The sequence below is a fragment of the Symphodus melops genome (genome assembly GCF_947650265.1).
Source record: "Symphodus melops genome assembly, chromosome: 18".
NCBI lineage: Eukaryota > Metazoa > Chordata > Actinopteri > Labriformes > Labridae > Symphodus > Symphodus melops.
The window spans coordinates 20,117,904-20,131,536 of NC_136708.1; the positions used below are offsets into that span (position 1 = coordinate 20,117,904).

The 13,633-nt window shown below is 44.6% G+C and overlaps 1 protein-coding gene across 1 annotated transcript in view; it reads right to left on the reverse strand.

Moving 5' to 3' along the window:
- Nucleotides 1-5,690: 5,690 nt before the first annotated feature.
- The window catches only part of nedd9 (neural precursor cell expressed, developmentally down-regulated 9), a 28,791-nt gene continuing 20,848 nt past the window's right edge, over nucleotides 5,691-13,633 (reverse strand). The window contains exons 3-7 of the mRNA XM_079368082.1: nucleotides 11,591-11,689; nucleotides 10,485-10,622; nucleotides 7,478-8,647; nucleotides 7,274-7,363; nucleotides 5,691-6,706 (exon numbers count right to left, since the gene is read on the reverse strand). Of these exons, the coding sequence (XP_079224208.1) occupies nucleotides 6,167-6,706; nucleotides 7,274-7,363; nucleotides 7,478-8,647; nucleotides 10,485-10,622; nucleotides 11,591-11,689 (2,037 nt within the window). The 3' untranslated portion in view covers nucleotides 5,691-6,166. The remainder of the gene's footprint in view (nucleotides 6,707-7,273; nucleotides 7,364-7,477; nucleotides 8,648-10,484; nucleotides 10,623-11,590; nucleotides 11,690-13,633) is intronic.

Below are 13,633 nucleotides of genomic sequence, written 5' to 3' on the forward strand. Positions count from 1 at the left end.
GATGTCGTCCTGATCTCTGTTCTGTGAAAAAAAAAAGTCTCTTAAAGTTTGTTATCAGTGGTTTTAAGAACATGAAAAATGTTGGGAAAATAAAGTACATAAACAGCTACAAGCCGTGTACAGTCTGCTCGTGGTTAAAATGGCGGCTGGGACTCGGTACATTCGGTCATCTCTGAGCCGGGGAGGTCAGAGGCTCCCTCCCTGTCTCCTGCAGCCTCGTGTCAGACGCTTCCTTGGGTAAAACACTTCACCCCAAGTGGCTCCAACCGTGTGTGGATGGGATGAGTGACTTCTGATGGTCGCCTCTGACATCAGTGTGTGACCATGTGCAGTAAGGTGTGACCTACAAAACGCTGTACAAGCCCATTACGTTTACCCTTCACAATAAAAGAAAAACAATACCAACATACAAAGAGCAAAAACTACCACAGTGCAGAATGATTCTGTTACAAGTAAAAAGCACAGTATTCCCCAGGGGGAAAGTTACCGCTGCTCAAAAACACGTTAGAAGTAAAGAAATACTTTAGACTGTTTAATAGAATAAAATAGAGAAACTAAAATAAGCATAAATACCAGGTTGAATCATAAACTATATACAAGCACAAATGACTTAAAGTTAAATGTACATAAAGAACCCTGAACTATAAACGTGAACTTGAAGGTTCATGTTGTTCATAATGAAATCCTGATTTGTTGGTTAATATGTGAAGTGTGATTATAAAGCTGGAGACCAAAAGGAAAAACTGCTGTGCTGTGATGTGCTTAAACCAAGTTTTTACCACAAGGTGGCAGTATGACACCAACACAGAAAAAAAGAACTGCAACAACAGAGTTTCTCATTTTCAAGACAAATACATTCAATAATAGAAGATAGTCAGTGATTTATTAGAATCAGTGTTTGTCCAAATGATCATATTGTCATAATCTGATGAATAGGCCACGATAGTGGACTGTAATTAACATTTGTGTTTTGTGAAAAGGTAAAACCATTGAATGTATAATTGTAAACATGAAGTGTTTGAACGTCACTATTTGTTTAGAGCCAATTCCTACCAAACGTTATCTCGAGACGCGTCACAACAGAGCAGGTAAGACAGCCGACTCTTTGTTATGTTCCAAAAGAAAAATGGGATCAGATAAAGGACGGATTTCTCCTTTGTATTCCTCACGTTCCTGTTGTCCACACTTCCTTCCCACATGATGTGTGGCATGATGAAGAGGAGGGATGTTGTTCAGCAAAAATATAACAAAGACCGAAATGTGCCAGTGGAGAATGAGTCCATGTGGCACGAGAGAGAGAGAGAGAGAGGGAGAGAGGGAGGGAGAGAGAGAGAGAGAGAGAGAGAGAGAGAGAGAGAGAGCGAGAGAGAGCGAGAGAGAGAGGGAGAGAGAGAGAGAGAGCGAGAGAGAGAGAGAGAGAGAGAGGGAGAGAGGGAGAGAGGGAGAGAGCGAGAGCGAGAGAGAGAGAGAGAGAGAGAGAGAGAGAGAGAGAGAGAGAGAAAGAGAGAGAGAGAGAGAGAGAGAGAAAGAGAGAGAGAGGGAGAGAGAGAGAGAGAGAGAGAGAGAGAGAGAGAAAGAGAGAGAGCCTCACTGTGGTGTGGCTTTTAATGCCCGGGGAGCAACAGGACCAGGTGTTCTGACTTGGACTGTCCGATCCCTCAGAGGATACTGGAGACAGAACCAATTAGAAGCCTGACAGTAAAGGCGAGGCAGTGACCATCAAAACACTTTGAGACGGAAACATTGAACGTCAGAGCTGTCTGAATTGAGTTATTGACCTTTGATAAACATCAGGTGTGGAAATGTAAATAAGAAATGATTAATCTGTTTAAATATCACTAATAGGTCGATATAAGGTTGTTTTCATCGTTCAGGAAAGGGTTCATGAAGTTTCTCTCGCACGTTAGAAGAAACTGTGCAGCTGTTTCGTTTTTCAGTGGAATCAAAACACACAAACACTCAGACAGGCTGAAACATATAAAAAAAAGCTAAAAATAAAACAAACATTGACACAAAACACATGTGAGGACTGCAGTGAACTTTTCTGCTAACCAGTTTGAGACTAAACTTTAACAACATATGTTTTTTCAAATTTAATTTTGACATTTATAAATCCCAGAGGGCAAAGTCTGGTTTTTACACTTTGTTAATCTGAAGCACACGTCGGCCAAAATGACAGAAATGCACAAACAGGACCTGTGGACATGCATTAGAGGAGAGATGTCAGAGTGGGGCTGCTACACAGGACTGCAACAAACCTGTCCGGTGGGGTCTGGTGCCTTGCTCAAGGACAACTCTGCAGTACTCAGGAAGTGGCCTTGTATCTCTCCAGCTGCCAGACCAACTGTTCCACATGAGACTCAAGCTGGTGACCCTCCGGATCCCAACCCAGGTCCCTACAGACTCAGCTTCTGCCGCCCCCAATTAGTTATCACATTGCTGCCACGCGTTATCGTCCCCGACCTCAAAACGCAGTGAAGGTGCAATATTATATAATAATATCGACTTATTCTTAAACGTCTCGTACCCAAATACACTCCAAAAATTTAAAAAAAAATCTTAAACAGAAGCATAAGGAGGTTTTTTTCTTTAGCTATATGAACAGGTACAGGACAGGATCAGCAAAGAAATCGGACAGGTAGGTTTGGCCACAAGGGGCCGCCAAACTGAAGAAACGAAAACCTCATGGCTATGAAACATTTTAAGTTCAGGATTTACTTAAACGTCTCTCTTATTGCTGTTTCACTAAAGCAGAGGAGTTTTTTCCACCGTTGCAAAGAGCATAAATCTAACTCAGTGTAATGAAGAAATATTTAAAGAGCAGTATTTGATACATTTTACTGCGGTATGACTCAAAAGTTGAGAATCCAGCCTTACAAAATATCATTCGCTCATCATCCACTTTAAACACATGCAGAACATTAAGAAACCACACTTACAGTAAATTGACTTTGAGGCAAACCTTCACTGCTAGTTTAATTCATGCTAATGATGCCACCTCTCCCTAAGATCTGGCTCAGTGTGTTTCTGCCTGCAGCTGGGGCCTTTTTTTTTTTTGTTGCTGAAAACTAGGCCCCGTGGAGCTACGAAGCTGTAATTTTGAAGCCTGCAAATACTTCACAGGAAATGATTGTGGTAAGCCAAGGAAATGACATAGACTCTGCAACGCTCCTCTAACTTGCTCTCTCTCTCTCTCTTTATTTACAGCTAAGAGCCAGCCCAAGCTCTCCTGTAGTTGGCCTGTGGTAGTGCACATTCACCTCCCTGATGACCTTTTACTGTCAGTGTGTTCAACCGACAGGTGAGCAGCTGACTTCTTTTTTTCTGCAGATTTCCACCTCAGCAGTCCAACACCTGTTTGCTGTTTCTCGAGCTTCGACTAGACGGTATCTCATCGGGGAGCGAGGAGACAACTGCTCCAGGGGACTTAAGCTAAAATGCAGCTTCAGCCCTCTTTGTCTCTGCAGCACCTTGCGTAGTTAGTGTGCAATTGTGGCGAGCCAAAAGACAGCCATTTACGAGATGTTTGGCAGGCTGCCCCTGGTGACGGACACACACAGAAGCTTCTGCTGCTGTTCAGTGCACGACTGTGTGTACTGGCCTGTGTGGATATATTAGAGCTGCCAAGACTGAAATAGCCCATTGATTCACTGTTTTCTCCCCAGGTCTCAGGCATTAATCACCTAAGAGCTATTTTTCTCACTTGTTTGGAGCCACATCATGGCCTGAGATGCACTCATCACTGCCAAACAAAGTAAAAAAAAAGACAACTAAACAAAGAGAGGTTATAGCTTTAGCTTAAGCTAACACCCCTGAATATATACAATAAAAAACATCTGGGTATGTAATTTAAAAGACAACAGAAACAACACAAAAAGCTTCCCAGCGAAACACTAGCTAATGGTAACTTAAGACAAAGTATAGATATTTTATGTTGAGGATTTTTTTGCACATCATAACATAAATGTATATTTTTTACATTTAACAGCTTCCTAATGTGTTGATGGGACTCTTTGCAGTTTTTTCTCGTCTTTTTTATAAAATGTAGTTTTCTATCTTTCCGTTAAATGTTCTTTAAACTGTGAATCCGATGAAAGGGATTAAAAGCAAATCTATTAATTTGACTCAAAATCTGAATTTAGTCGTATTAGCATGCTAACATTAGCTCTCGACTACAAAAGCACCACAGGTCGCAGTTTTGCTGCACTTTTCGGACGCTTTTATCTTTAGTGTAAATTATTTTCTTGTATTAAATATTCATCCTAAAAGTGGCGTTAAATTAAACTTTTCTCTCAACTCCATCTTTGTTTCCTGCTCTCAGGCCTTTTAATGGCAGAGACTACGTGTTCAAAAACAGACTCTTTATTGTGACCAGAGAGACGTCTCCTGATTTACCACGTCGTTGTGGCAGTTTGTGTTAAATGGGAACTCTTTTAAAAGTCATTGCAAATTCCTTTCTCTCTCATCTCCCCGGAGAGCACAGCGAGGAATGCGTAGAATAATAAAAACAGTTAGATTGCTTGTAAGTGCCAGCCTGTGTGAGCTCGGAGGATTTTTAATGAGATTTCCTGATTGGGAGCTTAGAGAAGGGGGGCGGGGGGGGGGAGTGGAAATGTTACTGAGCATGTTTTCTTAACTCCAATCAATCAATCTTGAAAGCAAGTTCTCGACAGGGACATACTAAATGTCACTCAGATTATAAAGAGGAGCAGGTTTAGATGTGGAAAACACACCGAGCCTTTATGCTCCCTCTTTATGCACATTATATGGATTCACTACACTTTAAAGCAGAGGAAATGTCCGGTCCTGTCTGAAAACCATAATTCTCACGGTCCAGAGGATGTGTATAGCAGCGTCTTGTCCTTTCCTTGCCCCTCATTATTTTCTGTGTGTCACGTCTAATGTTCTACAAACTAAGGAAGTATTTGGCACAGGAACGTCATCCAGCAGCCGCGTCCCTGCTCACTGTGAAATCCGTTCAGCCCTCTCAGACTTTTTTTTTTTTTAAGATTAGAAGGTACAAATAACTCGGATCAGATATGACTCCAAATCAAAAACATCCCCCGGGGGCCGTGCTGGGATTTGATTCAATCTGACAGGACTTTGGACAAGCGCAGTCACATAAGAAACCAAAAACCTGTTGAGCTTTTGTATTTTCCGATGTAGTTCTTCTTGGTATTATTAGAAAAGCGTTGCTTGAATCCACTCTTTATGCAAGTTCTCTTGCTCACCACTAAACTGGAGATCATAGCACAGTGAATGTTCATTCCTGGCATGATGATGTTATGTGGGTAAGACTGTGAGATGTGAGAAGCTCAAGAGTCACATCAGATTCATAATCATTGTCCAGAGGCGGGTCACTGTCCTCTCTGAATAAAGCCCCAGAATACATCTTATCGATTATATAATACAGGGGCATTATATAATACATTTATAACCATTATTGGCCTTTGCACTCTTTTGATTTTATGAACGTGATGTAACAGATGGTCAAGAAGCTTAAAACTCATCTGAGCCTGTCGTTAGGTTGTCTGAAAGTTCGGGTGAGACAGCATTTCCAGCATGGCGGCTGCTGCTGATGAGACTCCGCCTCTGTATATATTAATATTTACAGTCTATGACTAAAACTGACTCCAATCACAGCTACTTTGTCTTCTATGTTACGCCAGAGGAAATGAACGACACAGTCCCACGGTTAAGAACAATCCTTTACTTTGTGGGGAGCTCCACACACGAGTACACACAAGTACACACACGCACACACATTTGCACAATAACATGATTTACAGGGAGATTTACTGTCACGTCCAGCAGTAAAGACACATCGACGACATTCTACAGGTAAAAATGAAAGAACAGGACTCATCTCATAAGGTGCTTTATGAATAATATACGACAGGAATGTTACGAAAAACATCTACATGATCCTACGGACACCAAAAAACTGCATCTACATATATATTCATACCATAATATAAAACAATCTAAACAAAAATAGAGCAGATATTTACAGAACTGACTATGTACAACGTCAAAAAAAGGCTTAAAGATGAGGAGCAATATATATATATTTATATATAAATGAACTGTAAATATATAGATTTATGCTCGAAGCATGTACACTTGGAGTCTGTGAGGAAATTCACCGGAGCGACGCGGGTGTAAATCACAAATTGGCCAACTGCATCAACTGTTCTTTGAACTGCTGCGAGTGATGCGAGAGATCCGTGACTCTGTCCACCATCTCCTGGATGGCGGCCGTGTTCGGGTAGTTCAGCGCGGCCGTTTTAGTCGCAGCCACGACCGTCTTTAACAAGTCACACAGCACGTTGCTGGAGTTCATCACCCTGTTGGCCACCTCGGGCGCCGTCGCCTGCCTGGACAGTGTGTCTCCGATGAAGACCAGTTTGTGCGCGCTCAGGATGACGAACTTGCTGTGAGCGACAAAGATGCGCGGGGGCTGCCCGGCGCTGACGCAGCCGAAAAAGGCGTCCACGGCGCTGAGGAGCGTGACGAAGTGCTGCTCGCACTGCTCCGAGTAGAAGCTGAGCAGCTGGCGGTCCCGGGCGCACACAGGGGTGGAGGGGGACAGGGAGGAGGAGGAGTCAGAGGGGGAGGAGCCCGAGTGTTGGTGGGAGATCCACTGTGTGATGTCGTTCTCCACAGGTTTGATCACTTCCTGCTCCAGCTTCTTGAACTGATTGATCTGTGAAGAGTGAAAGGATTGAAATTATAGACTCATTTACAAACACTCTTGTTCTATTTTTTTTCTGATTTAACAGAAATAATCTAATAGGGTTCGAAACGTGTTGATAAATCTTACATTTCTACATTTGTATGGCCTTGTGGAGCAGTCATTTCATGTCACTGCAAATCTATATGAGCATGTGACAAATACAAATCTTAACTAAATCAATAAAAAGCAGTTGAAATTGTGTCCCATTAAGAATCTGATGAAAAAAATGTGTTTAAAGCTTCTTAATGAAATCTCGGTGAAACGATTTCTACACTCTGTGTGAAACTACGAGACTCCATCTGGCTGCACAAAAAAAAAAAAAAAAAAAAAAAAAAGAGAAGTCCTCTGGCTTCAGTCTCGTTGCGTCTCTGCACCCACGAGACTCTAAATGTCACCAGCTGTGCGTGTCTGATGGCACGACATGAATATGTAAACATCTATGATGGATTATCATGTCGCGTTATCAATCTAAAAGCATCGTTCAGGGCAACATCATCATCATCATCATCATCGTCTGCATCCGAGGGGAAGTCTCACCTGTTCCTGTCCCAGCTGGACCTGGCTCTGCTTTATGATGTTTTCTTTGTCCAGGAGCTCCTTCTGCTGCCGTTCAAAGTCGTCTTTGCCCTGAAGAGAACAATTGATATTTCAGCCGACTGATTTAGGATGAAGGCTTTCTCCAAAAATGGACGATTAAGAAGCTGAAACTTTCCGGAGACTTTTCTCTTTTTAAACATTTACCTGCAGATGAACATAATCGTAGTCCTCCATCCAGCTCTTCACGCACTTCTCGCTGTTGTTCATGTTGTCTTTGTCCTGGCTGGAGGACACGGGGAAGGGTTTGGTCTGTCCTCCGTAGTTGTCGTTATCCGAGGAGGGCGAGGTGAGCGGGTGGATCACGTTCTCCTCGGGTGTGCTCCCGATGGAGAACGATCCGTCCATGTGCGTCCGCCTGAACAGCAGCTCCGCGTTGCTGCCTATCGTGGACGCCAGCTGCTTGGCGTCGTCGGGAACCGTCCTGGAGACCATGACGAAGCGATCCAGCTCGTCGCTCTTGTTGTGTTGTCTCCCCGACGACGCTAAGGCGTTCAGAGCCCAGCTGCAGTTCTCCAGGACCTGATAGATCTGCAGGAGGATCTGCTGCGAGTCCTCCAGGCGGCCCAGCTGTCGTCTGAGTTTACTGTGCAGGCTGGAGTCTGACAGAGCGGTGGCGTTGGCTGCAGCCCCTCGACCAAACACGACAAAGTCCCCCAGAGTGGCCCGCACCCTGTCCAGAACCGTGCGGACGTCGTTAGCGTGGCGCTCCATGAAAGGGAAAGTCCTCCAGTGAGGGGAGGCTGACATCGAGTGCAACGCCCCGACTGAGGTGTCAACGCACTGCTGCAGGCGGTACAACCTCTGCAGGGCGGCGTCCACGTCCAGCGCGAGGCGTCCCTCGGAGCTGGACCCCGTTGAGGACGAGGACGTGGACATGCTGCTGCGCGTGCTGCCGGTGCTCGAGAAAGACAGGCGATTCACTCCGTCCGTCACGTCTGCTACGGCGCGAGCGTCCTGAGCGGGGATGTCGTAGATGCCTTTGCCGCCGTCTCTGTCGGCCGGCGAGGTTCTGTGCTGCACGCCCCGAGGGATGTCGTACACATCCCTCTGGGACCCCGCCCCAGAGTGCAGAGCAGGCGGAGGTACGTCGTAAATGCCTTCGTTGCCGTTGGCGTTCGGTTGTTGGTGGTGGTGGACAGAAGGCTCCACGTTGGGGGGGAAATCGTAATTGGACTGGGGGCTCTGGGTGGGCTTGGTGAGGGCAGGCGGCGGCACGTCGTAGATGCCTTCCTGCTTGTGTTTGAGAGACTGCGGGAAGTCGTAGTTCCCCTCCTCGAGGGCGGGGTTGGTCCTGCAGGGAGGCACCGAGTAGACCTGCAGAGGAAGGCAATAAAAGATGTTTAGATCGGCTTTTAAAAAGATCCTAAACATGCTGAACGACAAAGACAAAAACATTTATTTTGGCTCGTGTCAGCTGTCTCCAACTCCACCCCCAAAACGCTGGATTCACTGAAAAGTCTTTTGGTATTCATCTTTCCGTTTGGAAAACCCAGAACACAACAGAAGAACAATAGGACACGAAACAGACTCTATCTTCAGTCTGCAGCTGCTTTAACGTGGCTCAGCCTCCACAGCATGTTCTTCATTTGAGCTCGTCCTGAACTGTAACAGAACTTTGTTCCTTGTAAATCAGGAACACGATGCGTGGAAGTGACCAATTGAATCAGAGAAAACCCGGTGATGCAGGTGAACAGAGGAGACTTGTGTGCTTCCTGTAAATCCGTGTTTAGATGCAGCACGTCGGTAATCAGATGGTTGGATGTTCATTATATGGTTTATGATGACATAGTACTTCTATGTTTTTTTTTAAATCCCTTCACTCGGGGAACCCTGACCCGTGTTCTCGACTCTGGTAGATTCATGTGGTCCAAACTCCTGTTCTCCAAAAGAACAGCGTTTCTATAAACTGGGCTCAGGTTTGATACCGTGACTCAACAGAGGATCAGATTAGGAATAAGAGAGGTTTCAGCTAACTTGATGTCACCCATCGGATTCAGGACGAGTTTTAAAGAATCAAGTCTGGCACTTTGGCCACCGCCATCTTGTTTTCGGAGCCTGAAGGGACATATTTGAGGCGTCTTGTCAATCGTCTTATTAATTCATTCGATTAGTTTTACTGGGGAAATACATCAAGTGAGGATCAGAAGAGTTTTTTCTCTCCCTGCTGGCCAAAAAGAAGAAAGCAGGTTGTATTCACTTCACTCTTCCTACATACAGTATCTGAGTTTTCCAAACTTCTGACAGGATTATTTGTCGAACAGAAAAAGTGTAAATTTGCCATGTCACACGATTTGTGGCTCAGAGGGGGAAGTTCTTTCCAATCAGAGGCTTGTTGATTGGCACTAGTTGCCCTTAAGTTAAAGATAAAATGCTCTAAAGGGACGACGGACGTCCAAGAGAAACCGCTGCTCTGGTTTACATGACAGTAAAGAAATCAGCTCACTGGAAAAAGCTGACTGCACTTCTGGTTTTCACCATCTAAACAGAACAGTTAGACGTTGAGGAAGTGAAAGCCTCCACTGGCTTGTGTCAATACTATATTTACAACCTCAAACTTTCTGCCTCAGATTCCTTCCTCTAACGCAGAGTCGAGAGCCCATCGGATCTCTGACCTCCCACTAACTCCACTCGGAGCGGCGAGCGCGATGGGAGCGCAGTGGGCCCGAGTGAAACGCCCGCCTGTGAGTGATTTCCATCAGCCTTGAAATGCACTCTTTACAGCTAGACAGGCTTACCCCAAAACTGTAATTAGGAATGACGCAAATAACAGGTCCCGGCATATTTCAGGTTATTACAAACAAACTGATGGCGCTCGGCCCGGTCGGGTCTGGCAGTCTGGGGAAATCTTAGAGGCTCTGGAAGGAGAAGAGTTATGTCCTCGACACTGAACCGTACTCTGGGAGTTTTGGTTTAACTCTACTGGCAGGCGAAGCTTTCATTTAAAGCCGCCACAAGAATGTCATAAATATGCCATTTGACTTTTTATTCATTTATTACGCACAATTAAAAGAAATACTAGAAACTGTATCAATAAACGTAAAATAATACTTTCTGCCACCGCTTCCTTTTAGACTGACTTCACTTGAGTGTCGGACTGATGAACCGTCTCGTTCTGGTGGAAAATCTGCAAAGTGCTAAAATGTTCTCTTACCCCCTGTGAAGAGGGAGGCACGTCATAAACGCCCTCATGTTGTCCCCCCGTCCTCAGGTCCATTTGAGATGGGGGGACATCGTAGACCCCCTGGTTTCTCGCAGCAGGAAACATCTGACCGGGTGGAATATCGTAAATCTGAAATGAAAAGGTCGACGATGAGTGAGTGAAAAAAATTGGACACTTGGAGCTTTGTTGGCTGCTCGGGAAAAATCTAATTCTAACAATAACAATAAAGCAGCTTAATGTCATTTAAAAAAAAAAAAAAAAAAAAAAAAAGACTGTTGCATTATGGGATTTGGTGTCTACATGAGGCGACAGAGGCAGACTCTTACTCACAGATGAGAAAATGTAAAACCGTGTTATTAATGAGTTGATTCCTTTGAAAGAGAGACTCTTTCATGTGAAATCTTATTTGAAGTAAAGGACGCTCAGAGGTTTCAATGTTTCCCAGAAGTCACTGGGCCCAATAAGACACACAACTTACTGTCTAAAGGTCGACTTTTTTACGGGGTTTGAGCACTGTGAGAAACAGTTTCGCTAAACTAAGAAACATGCGACATTACAAAACTTTCTACACTGAAGTGTTTCTCAGCTGACGGCCAGATGACAGGACAGAACTGTAATTGTCGAGGATCTCTTCTCAGAAACGAAGGTCACTGCTGCAGAGAACAGGAAGTGTGGCGGAGAATAGAAACAGAACAAACTGAAGATCAAAGGAGCAGCTCTCTCACCGACAAATAAAAACCTCCGACTTTAACCCTTCATATGAGAGAAGAAGATGCGGTACGTAACCCTTAATGGTTCCATCACACAACTCAAAGATCCATGAAGCTTTCAGAACGAGCAACGCAAGATTTTTGTTTTCTCGTCTGCTCCAGGCAACCAATCAGATTTGGTCTGAGCGGTCTGTAAATTTCGATAAATCGATTTTTTCATTTTGACTTAATTTTATTCCTACATAGATGAACCTCAGTAAAGTTAGTCAACATGTCACCTTATTGTCACGTGAAATCAGATGGAGCACTGATGATTTATTGACAGGATGAGATTCAAACCAAGCTTTATTATTAGCTGTACATGCTGTGGACACATGAGACACCTACCCCCTGTGCTCTACTTGGTGGGACGTCATAGAGGTCCTGCTGGTTGTGCTGTCCCGGGCTGTAGGTGTAGGACTGTCCCACTCTGGTCGGGGTCACCACCTGTCAGATCACAGCAGGGGGGGAGGAGAGACAAACAGTCAGAGCTGCAGTGAAGGAAAAAAAAAAAAAAAAAAAACGACACCTGGGGCAAAGCAGCAAACTACAAACACAGCGGCCTGACCAACCAGCTGCACACACTGTGTGTGTGTGTGTGCCCCATTGTTGTGACCTGTTTTTAATCTGGGGACAATAAGTGTTAACAGTTCAGCTCGAGATGCTTCGACGACAGAGACGGACCGACATCCTCCCCGTTTCAGGCTGCTTGTAAACAACCCAGGAAGCAAAGAGATCAACAGAAACCTGGTACTGCAGAGCTTCCTGTCAGCTGTGCACCATATATTATCAAACCAGACCCCCCCCCCCCCCCACGAATCTTAAAAGCATTAGTTTCAAATTGTACCTTTACTAATGATTCACCTGTCACATTAACAAATGCAAATGTATGCCCGTGATACTACAGTATATGCAGCAGTCACACTGTATGTGGAGCAATGAAAACATGGATTTTTTTTTTACCATCAATCTGAACTAAATGAACAAAAATCTATTTTTAGTAAGCAAACAAAGAGACACACTGGGGCATTATATCTTTTTAACCTTATTCAAATTCAGTTCTTTGTGTTTGATATGATTGATAGTAAAGTTTCATGTATTCTCTAAAACGTGCTAATGTGTTAAATGTTGTTGTAATGCTGTCTTCTAAATGTGATGGGTTTTTTTGGACTATATAGTGATGTTAATGTTTTTTTTCTTTATATGAGGAAGGACAGCTGAGCTCAAAGGGATCCCAACAAATAAACAAACGCAAGTGACGGTTTTGTTCCAGTTTTTAAAACCACATTTTCTCTCCTCTTTTTTTTTTCCAGTCACACTAATCAGTCCTTCCACACCTCCTAATGCTTACGTTTCCGTCCCCCCCCTCCCCCCCCTCCCGACGTCGTCCCTAAAAGCAGAGCTGCAGACCTCCTTGCTGCGTCTGACAGACACAGGAATGTCAGGAATGTCTTTCTCTTATTGCCTCCACGTACGGCTATCACCACTCTGGGGCGAGCTGGGTTCATTAACGGGGCTCCAAAATAAGAACCATACGCATGGCTTCCTGGCAGAGGGACAAGTCTCCGGGGACGTATAAGACTTTAGTCCCAGTATATAGCAGAGTTAATATCCTTATTACATTTCTGGTTGTGTGGAGAGATTTAACGCGAGCCTGAGCAGTAGGAGCTGTAACTTAAGCCAACTGAGAATGGGATTAACGTCTCTGAGGAAGAAGAAGAAGAAGAGATGGAGAAGGGGGGGGGGGGGGGGGGGGGAAGAGGGAGCTGGTTTGTAAAAGAGATTTATGGAAAAGGCTAACAGAGGTGGAAAGTGAGATGAACGGAAAAATGAGAGTACGTCTCCTAGTATGGAAAGGAATGCCATTCATGTGAGCTGGAGTCTGACTAACAGTAGTCCATATGGTTCTGATGAGGGCGATCAGAACAAGGCCGCGGTGATTTAAGGTGTTCATTGTTGGCATTCCTATCCGAGTATACATCATCCCAGCAGGGCCTGTGGGGTCATTCACTGTGGGCTTTAACGGCGTCACACCAGGATCTGAAATAAACCAGCAGAAGAAGAAATAGACTCTCTGCTTTGGGCTCGCTCCGACACTTCAGCCGGCGCTCTCTCTCTGCAACTCAGCTAGATTGTAATTCTAGTTTGTACATCACTTTGTTGCTGTTGTTTTGTCTTTCGATCTATGGTTGCTAACCTCGACGTATTTATGTTCATCGTTAGCTAAACTTGAATACGCCTCAGATTGGGAGCTGGTATTTTTTTTTGCGAAGAAACAACAAAGTGACTCCTTCCTGCTGACGAGGAGACGAACTCTGGACTCCGCTGTCACAGGCAGATGGCAGCTCGGTGTCTGTCAAGGACCCGGGGGCGACCTTTACCGCAGGTACG